Source organism: Pagrus pagrus, assembly GCF_965226575.1.
Source record: "Pagrus pagrus genome assembly, chromosome: 17".
Lineage (NCBI taxonomy): Eukaryota > Metazoa > Chordata > Actinopteri > Spariformes > Sparidae > Pagrus > Pagrus pagrus.
This window is the reverse complement of record NC_140201.1, coordinates 2144821-2172149: the sequence shown is the minus strand read 5'-3', so window position 1 is coordinate 2172149 and position 27329 is coordinate 2144821. Positions and strand designations below refer to the sequence as shown.

The window sequence follows — 27329 nt, the reverse complement described above, 5'->3', positions numbered from 1 at the left end:
CAGCGATGAGTGCGGACTATTCTAAGATTGTGGGAGACTTCAGAGTTGTAACCAGACAGCAACCTTTAAATTATTGTCATTTAACAAATTGGTATTCTCTTCTTTGTGATATCAGTGTGGACTTACTGTCTTCAGGGTTTGATTTTCTGACAAAATATCGAAGCTCTGAAATCTCTGCTGCCAATTTTGAGCCCTTGAAGCTTTCTGCACACACCAGGAAAAACATACCTTTTTTCTATGCAATGTAATTGAACATGTGTAGCCGTTCAGCATAATGAGTAACAAATGAAGGAATAGCCTGGGGATTATTTTCACTGATTTAATATAAGCACTTATTTAAATGTGAAAACGTGTGCTGAATGGATTGGCTGCGTCTCTTTACCTCTACAAACAACCTGCAGTGTAAAAACTCACAGGAAGGACAGAAAGGAGTTGAAAAGTTCAAGTTGTGAAATCACAATTTTCCTTCCAGCTTGATTCACAGCTTCACATTCACCAACTCAGTCTTTGTTTCAGAGCTTCGACTTGCGACCTTTTCCAATTGCAGACACTTTGATTCTGAGCACAAGACCAATCTGTGTGTGTGTGTGTGTGTGTGTGTGTGTGTGTGTACAGGACTGATGTGACCCATTTATTGAGGTCTAATTCCAGGTCCATTTGTCTCAGGGCACGATAATTAGACCTTGCCAGCAGAGGACAGACAGGAATAATGAAATCACAGCTTGGACCTCTTGTTCCACTCATCAGTGGTGTGTGTGTGTGTGTGTGTGTGTGTGTGTGTGTGTGTGTGTGTGTGTTGGACAGAAAAGGACAAACTACAACATGTGTGACATGTGATTGAGTCACACAGACAGTTCATTTAGGCGTGTCCACAGCTATCTGGAGAATGAATTGTGTACTTTTCTAACCCGTATTTATCCCGAGGCAGTTTTCTCCTCTTTGTTTGTTCATGATGACTGTGTTTTGCGTTCCTGTGTTTATAATCAGGACACTTTCACGCTGGTTGTGTGGTCTGAATTTTGCCTTAAAAAAGTTCAAGAAGCTATAACAGAGTCTGTCTAAGTGAGGTGGATTGGGATTGGGTCCAGCCAGACTGTGGTACGTTTTAAATGATGCCCATTAAGATGTTCATCTAAATACATCTTTCAAGACACAGACAGTGTAAAAATCACATTTTAGAAACTCCTCTTCGCAGCTGTTCCTTATTATCACATGTGATCACTCTGGTTACTTTTTTCCTGATTTAAGAAATTATGCTTTCTGTTCTGTCCTTGAAGGTTGATCTGAATGAGTCTGATATTAGACATTTATTGCCAATATCATGATATTATGAGATAATGTATTATAACAGGAAAATAATCCATACACTCTAATCTGTGCAATCTTAATGGTCCAGTGTGAAGGATTTAGGGGGATCTATTGGTATAAATAGACTATAATATTCACATTTTGTTTTCATTACTGTATAATCACCTGAAACTAAGAATTGTTGTGTTTTTGTTGCCTTAGACTGACCCTTTCATATCTTTTCCTGAGTCCTCCATGTTGCACGCCCATGTTTCTGGGCTGGGGCTCAGGAGGTGGAGCAGGTTGTCCACTAATTGGAAGGTTGGTAGTTTGATCCTCAGATCCCCCATCTGCGAGTGAAATTGTCCTTTGGCAAGACACTGAATCCCAAATTGCTCCTGATGAGCAGGTTGGCACTTGCATGGCAGCCTCTGCCATCAGTGTGTGAATGGATGAGTAAGAGAAGAAGCCCAGAACAGACCAACCAAACAATTTGCTCGAGAGAGCAAATGTTGTTTGCATTTTTGTGGCCACTGTAGAGGAGTTTGAAATGAGGGGAATTCCTTTAGTTGTACTGCTAAATTCTACACACTGGACATTTAAATTATTCATGCATGCTTTTTCTTCATCAGCATCATCGGGCTGTATGCTTTTCTTGTTATTCAGTAGATTTGGATACCAGCAGCACCTTAATATCTGAAATCGTAATGCAATTCAGACATTAAAAGGTAAAACAAGAAAACATGTGGTTTAGAAATCAAGCTTCAAAAACCTTTTGAAAACTTCGAAATTAGTGTTTTGTCAATCATAAGCATCTTCAGTGAAGCAGTTGGTACTTTTCTTCTCTCATACGCTCTGAGAATGAAGAAATACCAAATTGTGTCATGTATTCACATGATTCATCCTTTTTCACTTGGACAGTTCATTCCTCTGTCGCAAGGATGTTTCTACTCTGAGACAGTTGCTATGGAAGGAAAGTCAGGCTTGGGTAAACTTGTCAGCACGAACAGTGTGTCAGCTGTAGCATCGTGCAGCAGCACAAGGACAGTCAAGATGTGGATTTGCACTGCTGCATGTGTCAATAGTTGGACATGTTGATGTGGATTTGTTCATTTTTTTCTTCTAGTGTACACAATATGGTACTGTACACAAGGTGGGAGGAAACTGGATGTATTTGGTAATTTGCTTATTCAGCCAACTGTTGCTGTGTAGACAGGAAACAGCATTTGTTTATTGTGAATATCTGACATAGGAAGATAGATGACTTAGTTGTGTTGTTGCGATATGCATGGAAGTTTTTTCATGGTTGACAAATGATTTTCTATCTCAGATACATAAACTTTTTTATTGGAAAACAAATACATAATGTATCATTGCGTCAGCCTTTAACACACAAAGAATCAGAAAAAGCTTTATCGTCCATCACAAAGGAAACAAATTAGAGCAAATGTTGGCAGGCAGAGTCTTTCACTGCTTGTTTTTAAAGTTAATGGACGTTGGAATGAAATAATCTTTGAATGTGTGTGTAGTGGCTGGAGGGACTTTATATCAGCAACCTGATGGGAGTCGTTAGGTTCCTGTGTGAAGAGGGTTTGTTTCCTTCTAACTAACTCGGCGTTGAGATCAGATAGCTGGGACTGGGTGGCGCCTGTTATTTTGGTCGCATGGTAGATTAACTTTATCTAAAGTACAGTCACAAATTTGACATTTAGATAAAAAAATATCTGGTCAAATAAAAGTAAAAAAAAAACTAAAGGACTTAGGACTGATTTCTGCCACTTGGGGTTTCTCAATCAAAACAAAAGATGTAAGTAATTTGGGATCATGGGAATTGTTGTCTTAATTGCAGCCACCATCCCTGATGAAAATCTGTTTATGTGACTCAGACAGAAATGTTCAAGGACAAACCAGTGTTTTAGAGTTTTATTAACGTAAAGTTAAGTCACGTTTGCCGACTTCCTTCCTCAACCTCTGATTTTCCCAGAGGTCATAGCAGCAGACGAACAAATGGAACGCACCGTCACTTCAAATAAAATGCCAGTTTTCTCTGGGTTTGAACATGTATTTTTATTAAGATAAGATAAGACTTTATTGATCTCTCACTGGGGGGAAATATTAAAAAGAGAGTTTCAGTGTCTTGCTCGAAGGCACTTCAGTAGACAGATAGTAAGATGTGGGGTGTTGGGTGAAAGTGGGATCAAAGGGATGTACTATAAGCTCTCTGTTGTGCATTTATTAACCAATTGTGCCTAAAAACACTCAGCATTTTGAGTAATAAATCTACATGAATAACATAATTCCCATTTTCCAATTGTGAAGTTTTTAAAGCTTGTACATACATTATGATATTAGACATGAGCAAGGTTTGAATTAGAGACTTGAACTATTTGAAATCCTTTGACACACACTGTCCCTGAAGAGGCAACGAATGAAGAAGAGGGACACATCAACCTCTCAATGTAATGCCAGTCTGCTACATCACAAATAAAGATGAACGATGAACCAATTAGGGCTGTAGCTATCGATTCTTTTTGGAATCGATTAATCTAGCACTTTATCGATCGATTAATCGATTAATCGTATATACATATTTTTTGCATTTGCACACAACCAAAACAAATAATGCATGACGAAAATGATGTGGCTGTAAAATGATCAACCATTTGGCTTTTATTTCTTTAAAAAACAGAGGTATTTCTTACAACTCCAACATTTGGCTCCAAAACTTTATTGCAATTTACCCATTTAGTGCAAGTGCAAACAATTAAATAACAATACAGTTTCAACTTACTGTAAAACATGTATAACATGTAACACTATGAATCAATACAAACTTAAATAGTAACGGCCATTTTGCCTTAGTGTTGTCTTATGCAACATTACAAAAAGGGATTGCACCTTCTAACCACCTACTAACAAATAATATATAATCTCTGGGATAGGCCTATTTGCTATGGTAACCTAGCAACCTATGTGTGTGCACGCATGCTGTGTTATATATAATTTTATGTTATACATAGCACCAAATCACAACAGAAGTCATTTAAGGTCACTTTTCCTATAGAACCGGTCCGGACCGTGTTCGTTCAATTAATAATTTCTTCATCGTCGCGCATCTACAATTCTCCTCCGCTCTGTTTTACGAAGGGAGGAGCTCCGGACCGACGTAAACAAACACGTGCACACACAATTACAAACAGACAGAGAGAGAGAACATGTCACGTCGGTTTCAACTGTCTGTAAAGCAGATATCATATCTAGGCTACGTTTTTTAAACGCGCACAAACTGATTCTGCTCTGGCATGTCATCTCGAGCCTTCGCAGTTCTCCGTCGTGGTGGCTGATACGCAATGCAATCCCCCCCGGGCTGCTGGAGAACCAGCGTGAGGACGTAAGTTTAGAGGACCAATCACAGCCCTTACCGTCTCCGTTTCCCCTCGACGGAGTGACGGACACTCCGCGCCCGGAGAGTACAGCCTCTCCGGCTCTCCGGCGACGGAGAGGGCTCTCCGTGTCCGTGTACGGCACTTTACGCAGTAGTATTAACAACGGTCCGTGTGGAACATTCAAGATCCCTGCGCGTCATAGGAATTTAACGACGCTTCGAGGCAGAGTTTTTGCCTCGACCAATTTTTGTAATCGAGTAACTCGAGTAACTCGATGAATCGTTACAGCCCTAGAACCAATAAATCATCTGTGCAGGGCGCTGGGAAGGCCAGAGATGAGAAGAGAGAAGTTGATTTAGTGAAATTGGACAGTGAGAGAGAGAGGGGAGGGGGTGGGCAGTAAAGCAGGCGAGCTGGAGAGGTTTCAGTGCAACTGAAGCTTCATCACCTTCTATTTGACACTCTGACAACTTCGTTTAAATCTAAAAAATGACGAGATGCAGGGAGACAGATGGGGGAACAGGGAGAACGACCAGTGGACAGTATGAAGCCAGCTGCATGCTTAAAGCTGAGACTGCGTTTGTCATCTGGTCATCAGATTGCAAACAGCAGAATGTTTGGTTCAGACCTGCCCACTGCAAGTTAAAGGAGATTAAAGAGCTATGCAATGGTAAATATGGTCATTCACCGAGTCACTTTAATAAGCTCAAGCCAACACATCCGTTTACTTGAACAGCTGTATAGGTAAACTGCCAGTGATCACGAAACTAAATGTTGCTGTTCAAATGTGGTTCTTGTTTGAATTCTGTTTTCTTTCAAAAAACTATAATTGACAGCATACACAGACATTTGTATGTTTTATTATAACTCATATTTAATAACGCCTGATTTTCTCCAAAACTGCACCAAGTTACAAGACCTTCTCTCACTAAAACAAATGTTTTCACACTCATCAATTTAAAAATGTTGACCGAATCAACTGAAATCTACTCATTAGACTCAGATGGGTATTTAGAGAACTCATTGGTAGTATCCTGCACAGCACATTGTGATATGTAATTAGTTTTGTCTTTTACTTCTTCTATTGTCTTTGTTCCTTCCAGCGTATCACGCCATGCATTTTGCCTGTAAATATGTGTTCTCTTCTTTTCCTCTCTCTTCTTTACGATCTTCATCGTCTCTCCCCCATCATGGGAATAATGTCAGTGGCTGTAATTATTTTCTCCTTTCCTCTAGCTCTTGTTTTCATGCTGTAAATATCTGGCCAATGTGCGGTTCCCTCTGGGTTTTCAGAGCCGACTGTTGCACTCTCATTTTCCTCCAGATTCGACAGAGAGAAAACTCACTCGTCCTATCCACGCTTTGTGGTTCTCGGCTCTCTCACGTTTTTTCTCTCATTATCACTTTTTCTTTCACTTTTGCCTCAAACTGCTTTTCTATCTCTTTGTCGCTGTTTTGCCACATTTCTTCCTGTCTTTCTGTCAGACTGTCACTCTTTCATTTCTTCCTGTCCCTTGTTTGTCTCCTTCCTATATCTTTATTTTTATTAAATGTACGTCATTATCTTACTCCAGCTTCATCCCACTGTCTATCTCACTTTCTTCTATACATCTTTTTTGAACCTCTTCATTGTGTCGTTTTTCTTTCCCTACAGTTTCTCTGTGGCTGATCAGTTGTATTTATCCTTGCACATTTGTTCGAGTTATAGCACATTTTCTCCTAGCCATCAGTCTACCTCTACTTCCTGTCATGTTACGTCTTCTGTTATCCCTCAAACAAGACAGCTAATTTCCTCTTTGATGTTGTTATTCGTTGGGATTGTGATGACAGTGCTCCCTTATTTGCTTGTGTCTGTCTTTTATTGGTTAACCCTGAAAAACATGACTAATCAGACTTAAATGATAACAATTGATGCTTTTTACCGGTCAAGCTTTATAATGAACCAGCCGCAGCTTCCTGTAGCTTTTGTCAGAGTGACGTCAGTGACTACCAACCTCTCCTGAGTGAACAGGTTGCAAATCTGTAACACGTGAAGTCCTCTTCTTTCTCTTGTATGGAATAACATTTACACTGTGCCTGCATCATGAGATGTGATGAAAATACATTTTTAGAACTATATATTTTTGATCCCAAAGCAGATGCTTTTTTGACTCAGTTTTAAAAATAACACAAAAATGAAAAGGAATAGTAATACAGTAGGTTGTGGTTAACCACAACAATCCACACTGCAGTCAGAAGACATCCAGATCCACAGCACTATCCATTTGTTTTATTTCACATCTTCGAATTTTTAGATTCAAACTCTTGGCCAACTTTTATAACCTTTAGCCAGGCATAAACAATAACAAAAAAAACCCAAATTCAGCTTTATTGGTCACATATGTGAGAACTCCAGTTCTACGTTGCTCTCAATTTTACAAACAGTTCCTATAAAATAAATAAAGATGCAACTCAAAAATAACTACAGTGCTCATCAAAGATAAGTAAATAAACTATAAATTAAGTATTTTTATACCACTTGAGTATTTAATATGCTAGTTAGAATTACTCGTGTGATTTTTGTTACCGGCTTGTTTGAAGGAAAAGTGCCGTGCAGTCAGAATGAGCAGTAAAAGCCACAATGACTGACACTGTGTCTCACTCTCTGTCACTCTCTCCCACACACACACACACTCGCACACAATCCGAGTGCCTCTTCACAGCTCTGTGTAGAAAACGGTGTGAACTAAGCCAACAGAGGCGACGACGTACCTGTGAAAATAATGTCAACAAGAACCCGCAGCAGCGCGTTGGTGACAGGTGTGTCGTCGCTGATACGACCCGTGTGACACAGTGGGGCAGGTTTAATACCACCTCATGACAAAGCAGCATCACCTCCACCATTTCTAACACCACTGTACTTTATTTCCAGACAGCATCCAAAATTAGCTCATCTTTTTCGGCTGACAGCTGCTCTCAGAGTGAAACAGACTGCAAAGAAATCCAGAATAATTTATGAACTCTGTTTGCTCTTTATGACATAACAGAATCTAGTGGTTGGTGAAACATATTATAAAGGCAGAATCACAGATTAACTGTTTAAACATACAATACATTGACTTCTTTTTTCTCTTGACTTACTTTTACTATAGGTGCTTCAAATCTGCTAAATGTTGGTGTGCATCTGTTTTTAATTATTTTTTACCTTGGTAATAGAATCTGAGTTAATATTACCAAAAGCAGTAGTCATAAAATTACTACTTTTGTTTGTAAAAGTAGTAGTAGTAATAGTAGTTGGAGTACTTTGCAGTATTATTTGTTGCAGCATGAGTTTCACTGCTCTCAATACATTTCTTTGAGAAAAAAACAACCATTTACAATATTTAGTCATTACTATTATCTTATTAAGATGTTGTGGTCGCAGAAGTTGTTGTAATAGCTGTAAATTACTATAAATGCATGATTTGGGGCTGCAACTATGTGCTAGCTCCTTAAATGTGAGGATTTTCTGCTTTTCTTTGTTATTGGGTTTTGGACAAAAGGCCAATAAAAAACAAATCCTTTGTTTACTGCATAAAAACAGAGATTTGGGCATTATAGCTATTACAATACAACGGCTTTAATTGAAATAATTTCTTCCTGTTATGAGCGGTTTCTCAGATTGAACCAGTTCTTTGATTTACTTTGATTTGATGGACTCACTGTCTTTAGGAGCGTGGGGTGTGTAAAGTACATATTTGTAAATGTTACCTTGAGTGATAAAGTGTGGCAGCTGGTGATTCATCTGCCACAGATACTTCATAAGCATTTATTTCTGGGCTGGTGGAGATTTTAGTCAGCAAGTGCAGCTAACTCAATACATTATATACATTATAATACTTTATTTCAGACGAGTATTAGCCTGCTGCTGTGAAGACGATGCACCGGTGCCTGTGAGGCCATGTTTCCTTGTAAAATGGACAGTTTTTCTTTACGTCTGCTGACATTCTAGTTTTTAAATCAATTCCTCATTATTATGTGACACTGATGGATTATATAGCTCTGAAGTGAGCGGTGTGTCTCTCAACAGTTTGTGGGATTGTGGGTTTGAAGACACATAAGACGTGTTGTATGTAGAATCACCTTCAACACAATTAGCAGAATTACACCTGACTGTTTACCTGCTGACAAGTCTCCCATTCTCTACAGAATTAGATTAAAGTTAGCTGTCTGTTTCTGTGTTGTGCCCTCATCACTGTGGTGTTTCTGCATTCCAATCAGGCAGTCAGTCAATCAGCACTGTCAAACAAACTGCGTTGGCGTGAGCGTGATGTCTTCCCTTGATTTTCTGTAGATGAGTTTCTGTAGGTGAAAATCTTTTCTTTTTCTTGTGTAGTTAGCGTGCTTTTGTTGGTGCATCTCCAGGTTTTGTAAACACTTACCTCATAATCATTCAAATGATTTCACTGAATATATGAGGTGTTAGTACACATAAACAGGTTATCTGCTGTTCTAGTTCATGTTCTGTTTTTTCTTAAATGAAGCGAACACAAACCTGTGGTGTGTAATCACCTGCTGTTTTCATATTTTTCCAGTTGTCTGTTTTTCCCAGCAGAGTGTTGACTGGTGAAATGGAGGAAAAGTCACATTTTCATCTCCACATGCATAAAAATCACTGTTCATGTGCCCGGTGGTACCCCCGCTGCTCCGGCACCGTTCTCATTGTCCGGTGATTCATGGGAGCGATCAGATTGCTCTCCTGTCACACTGAGCCGTTGCTGTGTGATTATGGAGTCATTTAGAGCATTCTCCTGTACAAAATAGTCTGTGGATAATTGTCCCATTACAACAGGGAGATGAATGGTTTGAGTTTGTCTCAGTGTGATTCCTGATACACGCTGATTACACATGGACCGCCCAGCTGTTTGTGATATACTGTTTACAACAGAGACGTAGAGAGAGTCAACTCAAGTCACTGCTTTTGATTACTTGCAACTTGACTCGACAGAAAAGAAATGACTTGAGACTCCAACTGGACCCTGAAGTTCAAGACTTGTGATTAGGGCCCGACTGATATGGATTTTTTGGGGCTGATACCGATTATTAGGGGGAAAAAAATCCGATAACTGATTAATCGGCCGTTTTTTGTTTTTTTTTAATAAAGTTTTAAAATGTTATTAGTTTAAGTAATATATCTACATATTTACTTTTTTTTTTTTTTTTTACATATGGCTGCTTTTGAGCCTTTCAGACACTTCTACAAAGAATTAAAGGCAGAAAAAAAAAATTCAAATCCTTTTTATTGCTGAGTCAAGCAGCATAAAAAAAATCAGACTGTAGGCTACGGCTCTTCACGCCAACAGGAAGACCGACTGATCATCTCAGTAATATACCACAGATTTATCATGAATCAAACTTGGACCAGAAAAGCATTTTCAACTACTGGCACGGCTAATATGTGTAGCAAGGCTAATAGCAGATGGCTAATTCTAACTTTAGCTTGCATATTACATAGTGCTTAAACGTTAACTCGGCGTGATCGAGACCAACACAGCGGGGAACATTGTGAAGTGGGTTGAAACTTGTTGACTTATTATTTATTTCCCAAACTTGTTTATTTACCGTTGAGGCGGACCACTCTCCTCCGTGCGTCCCTGCCGCTGCCTGCCCCAGATCAGTCACTGTGCTGTGATGTGAGGTGGTTAGTGGATAGTGGATGGAGTTTGTCATGAGGTCGGTGCGCCCTCTACAGGATAAATAGCCTAATGTCGGGCGATCTTTTCAAATGGGGGAACATTTTCAAAGTAAAACCAAGTCTTATTCCCTGCATTTTATTTCTGAAAATATCGGCGACAATCGGCGAGTTTTGGCCGATTACCGATAAGTCTCAAACGGGCTATAATCGGCCGATTTAATCGGCTCACCGATAAATCGGTCGGGCCCTACTTGTGACTTAACTTGTCCTTACATGACACATGATGAATGATTTATTAACCAGCAGTTACTTGCAAAAAACCAAATGGATCTGACAAACAGTGAGATTACAAAACAACGTCTAAGCTCAGACATGGAAACAGCTGTTGAATACAAACACCTTAAAGCAGAATTGATTCATATTCATTTATTTATTTTTTTTACCATATTTCTGGTAAATTAGGCCTCTTAAAGTAAGAAGTTTGGCCTGTTCTGCAGCAGCCTGAAGGACATTGTACTGCATACTTATCTAATGTTGGGTTTGATGTGCAGGGTGACAAATGAATCCTGTGATCAAATTACATTAAATTATGGTGTAGTTACCCTGAAAATCTACTCTTGCTCACTTTATGCATTCAGGTTTTCATGCTTTTCAGACATTTACATACAAATTATGTACCGCCCATGTGGGATTCAACAGCCTGAAACCTGAAAGCCAACCTTTTCAGTCACACTCTCAAGGCTGATGCTGGTAATAGCATCAGTAAATGGGAATCGCAGTACAGATGCCATAGTAACAGAGCAGGAGCGCAGACAGTTGAACCTGTAAGAATGCCTTGGAGACATATAGAGTTGAACATTTAAGAAAATTTTACAGCCTAATGAAGACAAATTGAGAGAAGTAGTGTGGCCCCAATCTTACCATAAATTAGGTTCCAGAGGAATTTGGCTCCCTCCTTTGGAGAGTCCACATTCATCTTTGATGCTGACCGAGGAAACGCCTCCGATACAGAGCCGTATTTCTTCTCCTGATCTCTAGAGCCATTTATTTTTTCACTCTAAGACAAGGCTGAAATAAGCTATGATTCACAGTCTTTCCTGTCCTTGTGTAGATTTATTTTTGACAGTGATGAGGTGCATTAATCTACTGTAACTCAGGCTCATCCAGCCGCATCATTTCTGCAGTGGAACAGCTGCAGACTTTCCTTTTCAGAGGCGGAGCTGGCTCAACAACAACAACAACAAACAACAAGAGGATTAATTTGTATCCTGTGGAGATTTCTATGTGAAAAATATTTATCCAGCCTGATACTGTTGACGGTTCAACAGAACTTGTTTTAGATTTGTAGCACTGCAACACTTTTTCTGCAAACTGTGCATATGACAGTGGATTTTCTATTTGTAACCTTTATTTTCCCGGGGACGCTCTTTGTGCTGAGCATGCTTGTTATTGCACCACCCTGCGTCACATTTATATTGTTAGACATTCTCACACCTGGGAGCAGTGCAAGAACACTCAATCCCCGAGACGTTTCATCAGTGCAGTTTGGAGCTCAGTGCCTTGCTCAAGGGCTCCTCAGTAGGAGCTCATAAGAGAGAGGGTGTGTGCTGTTAACACTCACTTTTCCTGTTCACATTTCCATTGTTTTGTTGCCTGAAGTGTCCGTGTAACTTATTATATTTTCAATGGGCTAAAGCCAAGCTGATATCTGTAGGCCACCGTACTCTGAACACAGGTTACAAAAGCCACTTTGAAGAATTTGCCAGTGGTGTTTAACTCCGGTTTAGAGATGCCATGTGACCAGGATGACAGGAGACACATGAGATTAGAAATGTCATCTGGGGCCCAGAGGAATCTGCAGCTGCATCCTAACCAGCTTGCTCCTCTTTCATGTTTCGGAGAGAAATTAGGTGCTCGCTGTTATTAGCTTGAGGTGCCATTTGCCCTCTTTCTAATTATGTTGAAGTGTAGTAAGCCCTGGATTTGCCATCAATGAGTCACAATGTGTTCTTTTTGTCTGTGTGAAGCTATTTAAAACATCTTTGATACTCTTTTAAGAGGTTGTAAAGCAAGAACCTAATTTAAACCTCAACACTAGCCATAACTCTGAACTGTTTTTGGAGACCTTATTCCTCATTCCAAAAAAGTGCAAAATGATGGAACAGAATTTAATATGTAAGAGTTGATGCCCGACTAGATGACCATTATCAGCAATAAATGTGGATGATGTGGAGGTCAGAACAGCGTGTTGGACGGTTGCCTCTGTGGAGTCCATTACTCCCTGATTATTGACACCTTGAAGGGCATTTCCTGCTTATAACATGGTCTCTTGCCAAAGAAAAAATGTGATCATTGATTTATATTTTAACACATTTTGCCATCCAAGGTTTTTCACAACTCATAACTGTGTTTCCCTTCAAAAGAAGGTAATTCTCTCTAATAACTACTTCGAAAACCATTTCAGAACAAATATTTTTGATTTTTAAATATTGTAATTAAAATTTCTAGTTACAGCAGTTTGAGGATCTACACTTAACTCATCACATTTAAAGACAAAAACTTACCAGCACGCCTCTCAGTATGTTTCGAAATTAACCCCTTCTTTCTCTGCTCTTATGTTTAAAGGTACATATCTTGAGGTTAAATATCATCCAGGTGTTGTGAAAAGCACGTTGACTAGTGTAGCTGTGAAGCTTTCCACATGGGCGACTTCGTGGAATCCACATGAGCTGAACGTGGAATTTGTTTCACAAGCTGTCGTGCCACCACGGAGCGGTGGAATCAGAGGCAGCTGACCTTTTTACTCCTGGCATGTAAATTAGCCGAGCGTAGATAAATCTATCACGTGAAGCCCTGAGGTGCGATAGCTCACCTTTGACACGGCAGGTATTGGCCTTGCAGTTGCAGTTCTTACCCCGATGCCTCAAGGTGTTCGCTCAGCCCTGACCTCGGTTTGACCGCTGGACGTTTGGAAGAGCAAAGTCGCTGGAAATGTTCTCTTGGTGCGTTTTTAACCTTCCTTTGTTGGAAAATAAAATGTTTGGTATCTTCCCTTATTTATCTCTAAAAAACTGAATAATTTATGGGTGAAAATAGAATTTTGATATTTGACATCACACTGTAAATCTCCACTGTGCTGACAGGGTTGTTTATATTTATTGTAACGAGACAGATCAAGAGAAATATAGAAGTAAGTGATCATGAACAGGACAATTTATTATCTGCAGTTGTTCACAGCTATATGTACAGATTCAATGTAACCACATAAATCAGAAATTCTATAAGCAAGTGCTTTGCTTTATATCTTTGAGGACTCTGGATGCTGGCTGAGCTCAGCCTGTATCAACCTGTGGGCTGTTTGCAGTTATGAATATGTATGAGAATGTCAGTAAGCAGAAAGGATTCATTATAATATTGTTTACTTTTAGCCAACTGGGGTCATATCCTCCGTTTGATAGTCTTGACCCTCGCTGTCTCGAGATGTGCCTCAGACCTGCGCCTTTTTGACTTTTCGACCCTTAAAGAAACACTTTGCCTCGGGGGCCTCTCTGCTAATAGCTATCTTGTTGAAGAATCTGTCAACAAACTTCTCTTTTGTATGTTTCTGTTCCCTCCCTCTCTTTTCTCTGATTTCCTTCCATGACCTCCTCACTAACACATCATCCTTCCTGTCTTGAGACTTTGTGTCCTCCAGAGGGCAATTTGTACCGATTAAGCAAAGGGACGGGGTGGACAGGTTAAGTGTTTTGGTGTTGCTGTTCAGGCCTCTGCCACAGACAGAGGCAGTATGTTTTCAGGTTGTCCGAATGTCCCATTCTCATGAACATGATATCTCAGAAATGCCTTCGGCGAGTTTCAACACATCTTGGAACGGCACTTGGACTCGAGGATGAACTGGTTAGAATTTTGTGATCAAATGTCACTGTGACATCGCAAAACAACCCAAATGTTTTTGGCCATAACTCAAGAATTCATACATAAATTATGACAGATTTCACACAAATGTCCGATTGTGGTGTGGTGACATTTTCTATCCAAAAGGTCAGAGGTAAACTTAACAGTGACATCATAATGTTCTGGCTCTACTAGCCATTATTCAACGCTTTAACTCATGAACAGTCCAGTGCTCTTTAATCACACATGTCAATATCATCATACCTTCAATTTCTCTCAATTAAAACCTTGTACAAGTTGAATGGTTGACGAAGGCAGACAACTATTAGGAATTCTAGTTGTGTTATATAAAAAAAACAATCTTACATCATTCTGTCATGGCTGAGACTCTTGTCTCCTCCGTTGTAGTTTTCCACTTTGAACTGTGATTGGTGCAGGCTTGCATCAGCATATGATCAGATCATATCAGGGTTTCTTATCACAGAAAACGACACCGGAAACACAACTGCCAGTAACAAGCGGGCTCCTAAAGTGTCACAAAGCATGCAGCTACCGTCGTTACCTGCTTTCCCTGTGAGGCATCACAGTTGTTTTATTCTTTGCAATTAAAAGAAGTTAAGTTTATCTTCACATGTTAACATGTGGCTCAACAGGTTCCTTGTGAGATATACATTTCAAACTCATCACCCTAAGTTTAAATCTGTGATGCCTTAAAAACATCTGAAGCCCCAAGTGACCGTACCTACCCCCTTTTGGTGAGTTTGTGACAGTACAATCCTTGCACTCAATTCTAAAACACTAAATATAATTTGAATTCTTGGAGTAAGAAAAGCTTGAAGGATGAAACAGAAAGGACCATGTACCAGGACCACGAGGAATCAGCAGGAGTCTGTTATGTTAGGGGGCTTATCTGGAGATTTTCTGGTTGTTAGTGAGATGGTGAGTCGAGGGCAACATGCACAACGCTCACTTTTTTTAACGGTGCGAGGATTCAAATTACAAAAACTGAACTCCAATGAAGAATGGTAATTTCTGCACACTTTGTTTTTTTAACCTCTGCATTGATTTATTTAAAAAAGGGTGACCTTTTGTTTTTGTTTTTTTATGAGATAAATCAATGCAGAGGAAATAAATGTGAGCAGGAATTATTATTTTTAGTTGGAATGGTGTTTATCAGACAGTGTAATAAATTGAATTTGTCTGCCTGCATCATCCCGCCTCTCCTCTGATTATTTTTTACTTTCTTCCCTGTTTACTCGCCAAAGAATTCCACCTTTTTTATGTTTTGTTTTGTGTTTTAATTCTTGATGTGACAGTAAATGCTCATCACTGTGAAATGTCTTCACTACCCTTTTTAAAAGTCAGTTCGTATGCTGCTGTAACGTTGTCTTTGCATTTTCTGCTTGTCCTTCAGTTTCTTGTAGGTCATCTCTTTGCTCTCTAAGTTCAGCCACTGTGATTATTGCAGCTTATTTTAACTGCCATCTACTTCTTCTTCTTCTTCTTTTCGAAAAAACCAGAAGTCATGTAAGATCGCACCATGGACATTTGTTTGCTTTCTCAACCACACCCGTAGCGTTTGCTCACCGAGCACTGATCCCTCTTTTTATCTCGTACTCTTTTATCTTGTTTACTCTCCGACATCGCTGTACCAGTATTTTTTTATTCTTTCTCATTATCCTGTTTACTTTTATCTCGTTTTGTTTGCTTTTGTATAATTAAGTCTGTGTAGCTGTTAAGTGAACATACATACTATTTCAATTACAGCATGAATAAGTGATAGAACAAAACAGCGCTGATGATAATATAAAAGCGAAAAAATGAGGACAGCACACTCACAGAGAATAAGAAATAAAAGAAAACAAACGCCATGGGGAAGATTAGTAAATCAAGCAGAAAGGGACACAACATTGGTATTCACAGCAGACTCACTTGTGTAGCTACACCCTTTAATATGCATCTGTTACAGCTTTTTCCATCGCTTCTTCCTCTTTCTCTTTCTCTCTGTCCTTTCTCTTTTTCGCCATCTGTCCAGGTGCTAGTATTTTCCCAGACGTGCTATTAAAAGGAAGCTAGTCCTCTTTCACTTGGCGCTCAAAGGCACTGTTTGCCCTTCAATTTCACTTCCTGTATTGACATCCTTTCCATCCTTAAATCTGTTTAAACCCTTTCTCTTCACAAAATCCATTATTCAGGGTCTGTCACCTGCTTCTCCAGGTTCCAAGGAATTTGTAGTATTGGCATGAATACAGATGTCAATCGTCAACGGGCAGACATTTTGTAGAGCAAACTAAGAACAAGCCACAATGCACTAAAAACAGGTTCAGGAGCTTGTCCTTGTTCGGTTCTCTATTACAATGCATTTTAAATATTTTGTCTGTTATTTCACAAGCAGCATTACCACACATTTACTGGTCAAAGCTTTTCCTTCAAAACAGACAGTTTTAGTAATTTGTCATTTGACTTATTTTGTCATTTTTAGCATCTCTTGAAGCTGCATTTAGCTAACATCCATTGTGCAGTTAGCAGTCCCCTCCCTCCTCGCTATGTCACTACACTTGCACGATTCTTGTAATATTTTCTTTTTTTTTTTTTAAGAAAACAGCACTTTCTATGTGAATATTTCAGTCTTGTGACACTGCTAAGACCTCAAATCTGTCAATGTAGTGACCTCATTGCAAGTTCTCTCTTAAAAGGTTGCATTGTAGCAGCAATATAAAGCAGTTTATAGCTGTTTGGTCACCCTGCATCACAGTCAGGCATGCAGGTAGAGATCAAGGGATGTCGCACTAGATTTTGACTTTGGTTTATTGTGTTTCTACTTTGTCCTCTGCAAAATAAATCTGTCAACCGATATCTTTTCTTCTCTACAGTTTCCTCCTGTAAATCACAGCTCAGTAAAGCCAACAATTAAACTAATCAAAACTCGTCCGCCAGCGTTTGCAAAAGTGACACAATTTACTGCTTTAAATTACTGCTTTCTAGAGGGGTGTGGTGTAATGTTTGCTGTTCGCCCAGTGGTAAGGACACATAAGATACATGTACAGGAACACTCTGATGCAGCAAAATGCTGATAGAGACCACATATTTTACTTTGAAATGTTTTCATGTTGTTCAGCTGACAACGACTTGCAACAACAACCCGAGAGTCAGCTTGAATTTCTATGTTGCTCACCACACAACCGATAATCAATGCCAAGCTCGAGCCTCATTCTTTCCAGAGCAGTCAAGTTATTGTGTGTCTTGTGTGTCACTGCTTTCATCTCGTGTTGGATAGCGGCACCGAGACTGTTCTGCTAGACCGAGGAGGAGGTTTAAATTCCGACACTGTAGAGACTTGTAAGGAGTGATACACTTCTTAGTTCCTGTCAATGATGAATGAAATGACGGCTGAAGAATGCCCTCGCCACCCCTCCAAACACACACGCACACACAGAGAAAGACACACACACAACCCCTCAACCTCCTGAGATGTTAAAACATGCTGCAACCTGAAAGAAATATTCTCTCTTATACATCTGGAGCATAAGAAATTGTGTGCTAGCGGGTGCAGATATTCAGTGTAGGTGTCACATGTCTATACTCTGGCAGCACCGGGCTAAGTATGTATCAGATTTATACTCAAGTTAAATCTTAATACAAATCTGCCCAACCATTACAGTGGTTATTCTTACAATTTTTGCTTAATCCAGTGCAAAGGTAAACCATGCACCCATTTCATTTTATTGTTTTCATTCATTACTGCCTCATGACTGCATGACTCAGTTTGTCTGTGTTTTCTTAAACTCTCTTTATTTAAGAAAGGGCTTTTACGCAACACCACCTTTCACCATTTACTTCAAAACGTTCACACCCAACCATCTGCCAGTGCAACCTCAGCCATCTTCTGTTGGGTTTTGAGTGCTTTAACGTTGGGTTTGTAGTTAAGGAGCACACTAGTGGTAAAGGAAAATGATAGAAGATGCCATCAGCTCAGCCACAGCCAATGAGGATCACTGTGGTAACTTTTTTTTTGATTGATTGATATATTTTTTCTCAAACATATAAGAAGAAAAGCTTCTATATATAAGCTTTATTAAGAATAAGTTAAGAATAACAAAATGAAAAAGAAAATAAAAAGAGCAAACAAAGTCGATAAAGAACTAAACACAGTTTACATGTTTGAAAAGGAGTAAGAAGACGTATACACTTATTTATTCATACCCCTTCTCCAATACCTCATTCATAACAAAAATATTTACTTCTCAACAAAAATATTTACTTCTCAACAAAAATATTTACTTTGCCATTTGGTGATGACCAGGTCGTGTTTATCAGAGGATAAAAGACAGCTGCCTAAGGGCGTTTAAAGAGACTGAAACATAAAGTAAATGTGCTGTAGAACCAAACCAATAAGCTAAAAGAGAATAAAAAGTTCTGTAGAGCTCAATTGTTGGTGATGTGGGTGGTTTCACTGCCACAAGTGACATGTCTTTAAAACACCTGCAACGCTGAAGCTGAGTAATCACTTTGTGATTATTATTTTACACAGGGACGTTCCAACGTTCTCTCCTCATTCCCTTTCTGCCTCTTTAATATAAACTAATACCAAAAACATTATTAAACTAGCAAAATTTGGACTCATTGAATATCTAGAAAGCTGGTTATGGTTTTAAGTAGTCTTAATTCTTAATGCAGCTTCAAAATATTTAGTTCATACCTAAGGCACTACTGAGAAGCCAAAATATTACCTCTACTGAAACATTACAATACATAAAAATAAAATCTGTCTCACTTATCCAACATGTTTCTTTAAACTACGCATGTTTTGGGGCGTCCTGATGATGGTTAAGGATAGGGATGCAAATTTTAAATAATTTCTTTAATGATTAATCATCAACATCCCTAGTTAGGGGGGAATACCACAAAACTGAAATGTCATGTCTTAATGTCAAACCCCTCTCTCTCTTACAGAACAAGCACCACTATGCTGCCTTTGCAAAACGGTTAAATTCAAAAAGTCATAGTTGAATCAGTTGAAGCAGAATTAGTTTAATTCATGGCACATGAAAAAAATGTTTTAGTAATTTTGATGAACCTCACAAAAAAAGGGATTTGGATCTGTAACTGAGAGGCACAGCTACACTTCAATTAACTGAGTTGAAGCAGTAAGACATCTCAGTGCCTTGCTCAGCTGCATTTGGACAGTGTTTATTCTTTCTGATTATTGCGTCTAAAGGGATTAAAACCAGCACCCTTAATGATTCCATTGTTTTTCCACAGAGACCCGAGCTCGCAGAGGTTTCCTGAGCCCTCTTTGAAAGATAATTGGCAGATAGAAATATGGCTGTTCCCTAATTTGGTTGGCCTTTGGCTCACTGTGTGCTGGACTGGCTTTTGTAAATGAACTTCTGTTGCCTCATTAGAGTCTGGTCTGTTTTTATCACCCAGTAAACTGTTGAGACACAACAACAGAGTGGGCCGTTATTTTTCATCTGCTTAAACTAAGTACCTCGCTCCTCTAGGGTTTAATTATACTGTGTTGAACTGAATTAGAATTAATGAAACACTTTGTAATACTTTGGGACAGAAGCTGCACATCAAATTGTCCTACTTTTACCACTGCAGATTAATCGTGTTTGTGCTGTAGGCTGCTGTGTACATGTTTCACACCTTTTTTTTTTTTATCTTTGTCTTTAATACAGAATCATTTTACGATACGTTTCTGCACAACAAAACGATCACCACCAGGAAATTTTGATGCACGAGACCGTTTTCATCTGGTAAATTTGTCTTTGTTTGTGTCTACTTGTTTCAGCTGAAGAGGGGTTTATGTGTAAGACTGCGGCCATATCCGACATTGTTATTCTGGTGGATGGATCCTGGAGTATCGGCCGCATCAACTTCAGGCTGGTCAGGACGTTCCTGGAAAACCTGGTCAGGGCCTTCAATGTGGAGTTTGACAAGACCAGGATCGGTGAGGAGGTTTTGATTTCTGCATTTACAGTGTTTCGATCTGAAAACTGAATTTATACCATTCGGAGGATATTTTTATTAAAAGTGCCTCATTTCGCCTCAGCTAAATGAATTAAAAAAATGAATAAAAATTGAAGTTTAGATCTCAAAGTTTGTAAAGACAGTAGTATGTGAGTATTCACCTCATAATGTGTGTGTGCAGGCCTGGCTCAGTACAGCGGAGACCCCCGGATCGAGTGGCATCTTAACGCTCACACCACCAAAGAGGCTGTGATCGACGCTGTGAAGAACCTGCCGTATAAAGGAGGGAACACACTGACAGGTACAGTACGCTGCCAACCAAACCCCCAGCCTCCCTCTGGTTATTATGTTCTTCCATACTCATCACAGTCAACAGATAATGCTCAGAGGTTGCCTTGGACCAAAGCCAGTCTTCAACTGCAGCTTATTAAATTCACTTCAGGGCAGCTCATCTCAGTTTTGCGTTAAAATGTTTGTGACCTCACAGCTGTGAGGTCAGCGAGAAGGTCATTGTAGGTCAGTTAAAGGTCTAGTGTGTAGATCTTTCTTCAACACAGTCGGCTACAAAGAAGTCATGACATCAAAATTGTACAATTTTGATGTTTTTTAACAAAAATTATTACATATTGCACCTTCAATTAAATAACTAAGGTTTACTACATTTTTTGATCATTTTATTTGAATAGAATTAGCTCAATACACATGCTCAGACTGTACTTCTCTTGTGTTTGCCATATCGTTGACACAGGCTTTATTGCCACCAACTGTCTCTGCATTCTTGTTGGAGCGTTTGAAATCATTTTTGTCTCTTCTGCCAAGAGATTTCTTGTAAGACGAAGGTTGTGTGACGGCCACAGACAATAAAAACAATCACTTAAGAAGATCTGCATACATGTAGACACCGCCTGAACTTCAGTAGACAGTGTGGCTGAGAAAAAGTGAAAGCGGTATATATATATATACCACAGGGCTAATGAGGGGAGTGGGAACAGGTGTGCAAGTGCACAGAAAAGATCAGGTGATGGGGATTGGTGAGAACAGGGGTTACTGCAGGGCAGGAGGGGGAGAGTTGGAGCATGGCGAGGAAACAAAACAGGTGAGAGAATTAGTTATTGTTATTGTGAGTTATTGTTCAAGATCCCAGCAGGATTTAAAACAGTCTGTGAGGAGACGAGCAAAATATCAGTGATGTCATTAATGGACCCAACATAACTTTGCTGCTCATTATGTTAAAACGCTCATTAGACTAAAAACTGTGTGAGGTAGTTGAGGTAATGACACTTTAAACCTATCTTATCCATTAAGTCTTTGAGTCAAGATGTCTCAATGAGAGTCATTTCAGCTGTAAGTGCATTTATACTGTCAGCCAGGACTTAACTCACTGTTACAACTATAGTTTAAAAGGTACTACATGTATAAGTGGTTCTAATTTTCTGCTGTCACTCATTTCTAATAGTAGATGTCCAACAAATACAAATACAGCATGTCAAAACAAGGATAAGGAAAAAGTCATGTGTTTTACAGGTTACTGCACATTGTGAGTGATACAAAAGATTAAAATACTCCATGTTATATCATGCCTTACCTCTGTTTTAGATTCAAAAAGAAGCTTTTAAGGGGAGGATAAGATGTTTTTCTGCAAAATTAGAACATTTCACATGACGTAAATTCATTTGAAAACAACATGTTTACACTTTAAGTCTCAGAGTTTGAGAGATAGAAAGTTTTCATTTTAAAGCCGCTTTATCTATAATCTAGATTATGGTTTTTGTTGTTTGTTTTCTGCACCTAGGTCATGTGTCATTAAGTTTCACACCTGCAAACTGAAGACCCGCAGAAGGCAACAAATCCACAACACGTAGACCATTAAAGGCTTTGAAATAAGCAAAGACAGAGTAATTCAAAGCTTCTAAATTAGCCATGTTAGCGGTCTTTGGTCAGAGTTTTCTCATGTTTTTCAGGATGACACTTCTCCCTGCACCCTCAGAGCCAAGTGTTTTTTCCTTCATTGGTTTGGAAGTTGTTTTGATTGTCTTTGCTGATTATACAGTAACATTAAGGCTTGTTTTTTAATTTATTATACTGAGGAGTTGGCTTGTTAATTGTAATAGAGTGTGTCTCACTCTATCCAATCTATCCTGTCTTTGTGTCCTTCCAGGTCTGGCTCTGACCTTCATCCTGGAGAACAGCTTCAAACAGGAGGCTGGATCCAGGCCCGGCGTTCCCAAGATAGGAATCCTCATCACTGACGGGAAGTCGCAGGATGACGTGATACCCCCCGCACAGAGCCTGAGGGAAGCTGGCATCGAACTGTTTGCCATTGGTACGCTGCACAAACAAGATTAAGAAAGCAGATACATGACATTAGTGTTAGATCTTTATTGAAGGCATCAACATGGGAACAGTCATGCTTGAAAAATGTATTCAGGGAAATTATACTTAACTTTTTTTTTTATATTTAAAGATAATGTCTCTCTCTTATTGTTTAGACCCCCAGTCTTTAAAATGTGATGCTTTAAAGGCAGATGGGGGTTTGTATTAAATAATCCGTGTCAGTCATCACTTATGACCCACTAGAAGTGTGTGGTGAAGTCTGTATCCTGCTCTCTGCCTGTATTTTCTTATTTTACTGTGTTTTGGACGTTTCTGGGCGTCAACCTTTGGGCTGCAGTTTGTGTAGCCCCCAGCCAATAACAGCGCACAGGGCGTGATTGCGGGGCTCACGTTAACACATCACGTTTCTTTATATATTCGAATGGACCATTTTTTTGAAGCAATGGCGGTACTTTAATCACCTGTTAACTACAAACTGCCATCGTACTTCTGTCTCTCTGTATTCCTGCATATAAATTGCCCGCTTATAACTTCCAGGAACTATCTGAAGTCTCCGTGAATCATGTGATCAACTATTTCAAAATTCGTTGTCGTGATTCTCTCTTCTCAAGGGCTCTGGTAGCGACCAGCTGCCACATCATAGGGAGGAGTGGCCAACTTTGAGTACTGAACAGCAAATGAAGAATCTTATTCTATCTGCTTTTAAATCACAAAAAAAGTTAAATCTTGATTCTATTTACATTTTTATTGGAGCTTTCTGGGCTGCACATCTGTTACAGTGAAACATGTTTCGTGTACTTGGTAGTCACAGTGTAATTCTGAGGTTTTCTTGTTATGTAACAGTCGTGCTGAAATGGTTTGTTTATTAATCAATAGCTGCCAACATTTTCTGAAAATCACTTAATCAATTCCAGTTCCATCAGGAAGAACATTAAACAGCTTCTCAAATGTGCTGCCAGTTCACATTATTCTTAATTGAATATGTTTTGATTTTTGGTCCATTGATCAGAGAAAACAAACAATTTGAAGATGTCATTTCGGGTCGCGGGAAGAGGTGAAAGGAGAACTTTTTAAATGCCGTGAGCTCAATATGCAATGAAGTCAACCTTTATTTGCAACCTAAAAAAACGTGAAAGTTAATAAATGTTCAGGGTGATCGGAGTCTCCACATTTAATTGTCATAATGCACCAAAATTAACTGGAACTGATTTTTGCCTGAAAGGAAGGAAGTCGATCTTTAATCTTATGGTGTGTTTAGGAAAACAGTTGCAGGGAAAATATACTTGTTGTTATTGTTTTGGGCTAAAATGTGGAATATCTCAGTTTCTTTAGCACATTTCAGCTTGTAAACCTTTAATTAGAGAGTCATTTCTTTGCTCTTCGGGATTTCTTGGATGGCAATTTGTCTTTTGAACAGCGCACACAGCCAGGAGACAGAAATGAGAGGCAGCCTGTAAAATGAATTTCAGTAATTGTCAGCTCTCAAGTCAACTTAATATGACACATTAATTTAAAAATTACATTAAAAAGATCATTTTGGTTTAGTTAAATCTGCTCTGCAAGAAGGAATTATTTGTGTGGAGCTCACCAATTATTTTCCCTTTTAGGTAAACTGAAGACTTTGTATTCATGGACCTTATTTGAAACATGTAACCAGCTCCTCTCAGTCTGACTGCTCTGTCCTTACTTCTTTCTGTCTCTCCTCTCTCCAGGTGTGAAAAACGCAGATGAGAACGAGCTGAAGGCGATTGCCTCTCCTCCCGAGGAAACTCACGTCTACAATGTGGCAGACTTCAGTGTGATGAGCGACATTGTGGAAGGTCTCACTAAGACCGTGTGTGACCGAGTGGATAAACTCGACAAGGAGATCAAAGGTGTGGACAGCAGCCGAGTCGTGTGACCCCAGAGACAGCTTCTACTCTGATTACTGTGTTGATTTTGACTAATTACAGTATGATCCCCAAACAATAAAATGCCCTCACCTAATATAATATAATATACTTATCTCATCTAAATCCTGATATGAAACGTATATACACTGATATATCCTGTTTAGTTTCAGGTAAATGTCATGTAATTTTCTGATTTCACAAATCAAGTTTTGAGGTGCACATTAAATGTGTTGCTTGTACTTTGTTGATGTAAATCCAACGTGGAATTGATGCAGCATGTGTTTTCTCTTGCTTTCTCTGTACTCCTTCTCCAGGGGGAGGAGAACCTGCCCCTCCACCCACCTCCGTGTCTCCACCCCGTGACCTGGTGACATCTGATATCACGGCTCGCAGTTTCAGGGTGACATGGACGCATGCACCAGGCCAGGTGGAGAAGTACCGCGTGGTGTACTACCCGGCGAGCGGAGGACAGCCAGATGAAAAAGTATCCGGATTATTTCGTTTTTATGAATCATAAATACGTGGATGAAAATGTCTTGCACTGGCACTGACTTGATTTGTGACCCTCATATTTCTTACACTTGGTTGTTAATACTAACAAATTAAGCTCGTTTTATAGTTGTTCTGCCATAATGAACAATACTTTAAGAATCAAATCCACTTGTTATTAAGTGTTTAATCTGTTTCTCTAACTCCTTATCAGTGACAAGGGGGGGGGGTTTCTTTTTGTCACCTTAATTGGTGGAAACTGTTCCTGATTTCCCAGCAGAGAGCGAATGCAACGCTGAGACACTGATGTAATGGCAGCATTTTAATTAAGGCTGCTTAGTTAATCCTTTTAGGGTCAATTCTGCAAGTAAAATTAATTTCTCAAAGTGATTTGCATCATAAATGGCAACAATTCTGCAGAATTTTCAATTAGGTGATCATCAAGCAGCAACTTCTTATTCTGTGGTACATTTTATTCTGCTACCTTAATTAAACAGCCAGTGGCAGAACCACAAGATAGCAGAAACTAATCTAAATCAACATCTAAAGTTTGTGGTGCTGTTGAATTGTATTTCATTATACTGACGGGTGTTTCTAGTATTTTGTCCAGCCCACTTCTATAAACGAAGGTAGGCTAAATAGTAGAAACTTTTTAGCCTACTAGAATTTGTTTTAAATGGTAATCCTGTTAGTAATCCCCATTTTTTACTGAATGTATCTGTAATCTAATTACATCTATTTTTCTGGGACTTTACTGGAGTACAGTTAACTTTTTTTGGTATCCTAATTACATTATCCTGTTGCATGTATTCAGTTACTCCCCAAGCCTGCTCCTCTCCGTATAATGCAATACAATTTAACAGCACCACAAACAGCATCTTTAAAAATGATGCAGTTCAACAGTTTTGACTCACAGGTTAGAGCTTTTATGAAAGGAGGATTACGATTATGTTTCCCCAGGTGACATAATTGCAAAACATCTTCAGCCACTCGACAGCCTGTGCAGTACCTTGATTTAAACTTTGTTGGTAGTCTCCCAACCTCTGTAACTACGCAAAAATGCAGTGCTGTAATTTTGGGAGTTGATATTTATGTTTATAAAGTTCCCTCTTATTTATATCCAGTTCCTCTTTGATGTTTATTACAACTTGCAGCTGGAACGGCCCAGTTTCCCCACAAGGAAAACTGAGGTTTCATCAAAGCTAATCTGATCTAGTTACACTCAATTTAAATCTCTTTGGAGAAGAGCTCAATGCCTACAGCAACATTTGGTGCACTTTCAACTGTGCAATATGCGGGTACCTAATAATCAGAGGCTTTTTGGATATATTAATGCTTTTGACACACAAAATGCTGCTGTCTGTTACAAAGTGACTAAGAGCTTAGAATCAGAGCCAATTAAAGTTATTTTTAATAAGAACGCCATCAGAGATTAAGTTCCCTGAGCACACAGCTGATCATGACAAACAAACGCACTGGGCTGGTTTCTAGAAACCTGAGCATTATACTGTGAAAGGATTTAAAAAATGTGTTAGATAAATCCTAAAGCAGACTGTCAGATCTTTACTTTTGATTGTGAAGTAACAGTGCAGTGTTCAGGCTAAGACCCTATGTGATGTGTGTTTAAGGTGGTCCAGGGGACAGAGAACAGCGTGGAGCTGAACTACCTGAACTCTCTGACCGAGTACCAGGTGGCCGTTTTCGCCATCTACCGCAGCTCTGCCAGCGAGGCCCTGAGAGGAAGTGCTACCACACGTAAGTTTATATATTCACAAGGATGCAGTGAGGATGATGGGGGATTGTTGGAGGTAATGCAGGTGCTGTTAGAAATCAGTGATGGAAGAAATATTCAGATCCTTTACCTACATAAAAGTACTTATACCACACTGTGAAAATACTCCACCACAAGTCAAAGTCCTGCATTTGAAACCTCACTAAAGTAATCTAAATATTATCAGCAAAGTGTACTTAAAGTATGAAAAGTAAAAGAAAAATGTTTAGTGTAAATTACTGCTGCATTAATGTGTGGTTAAGATTTGAGTACTGGGCTATCCAGTTTGCTATTGGATTAGGATCGATTGAATTAAAGGGGACTGTTTGGCCTTGGCAGAGGTATTCACTCTACAGACTGCCATTCTAGTTCACTTTTGACATTTGGATTTGACAAGCACATTTTTCCTCGGCTGTGTACTCACTTCATAATTGCCTAATTGTTCTTTTTCTTTCATATTTGGCAGCATAGTGATTAGCACTGTTGTCTCATGGCAAGAATGTCCTTGGTTCAACTCCCTGTTGGGCAGGGCCTCTCACTGTGCTTGTGTTGGTTTTCTCTGGGTGCTTTGGGTTCTACCACATACATCAAAAACATGTATTTTAGATTAATTCTCCTGTCATTGCCCTGTACCAAGGCACTGGCTT

The 27329-nt window shown here is 39.3% G+C and overlaps 1 protein-coding gene across 5 annotated transcripts in view; it reads left to right on the top strand.

Moving 5' to 3' along the window:
* The window catches only part of col14a1b (collagen, type XIV, alpha 1b), a 166030-nt gene that overhangs the window by 30238 nt on the left and 108463 nt on the right, over nt 1-27329 (top strand). For all 5 annotated transcript variants that reach the window (XM_084379990.1, XM_084379993.1, XM_084379989.1 and 2 more), the window contains 6 exons: nt 20018-20176; nt 20378-20497; nt 22355-22519; nt 24243-24404; nt 24737-24906; nt 26540-26666. In XM_084379990.1, coding sequence (XP_084236116.1) covers nt 20018-20176; nt 20378-20497; nt 22355-22519; nt 24243-24404; nt 24737-24906; nt 26540-26666 — 903 coding nt within the window. The remainder of the gene's footprint in view (nt 1-20017; nt 20177-20377; nt 20498-22354; nt 22520-24242; nt 24405-24736; nt 24907-26539; nt 26667-27329) is intronic.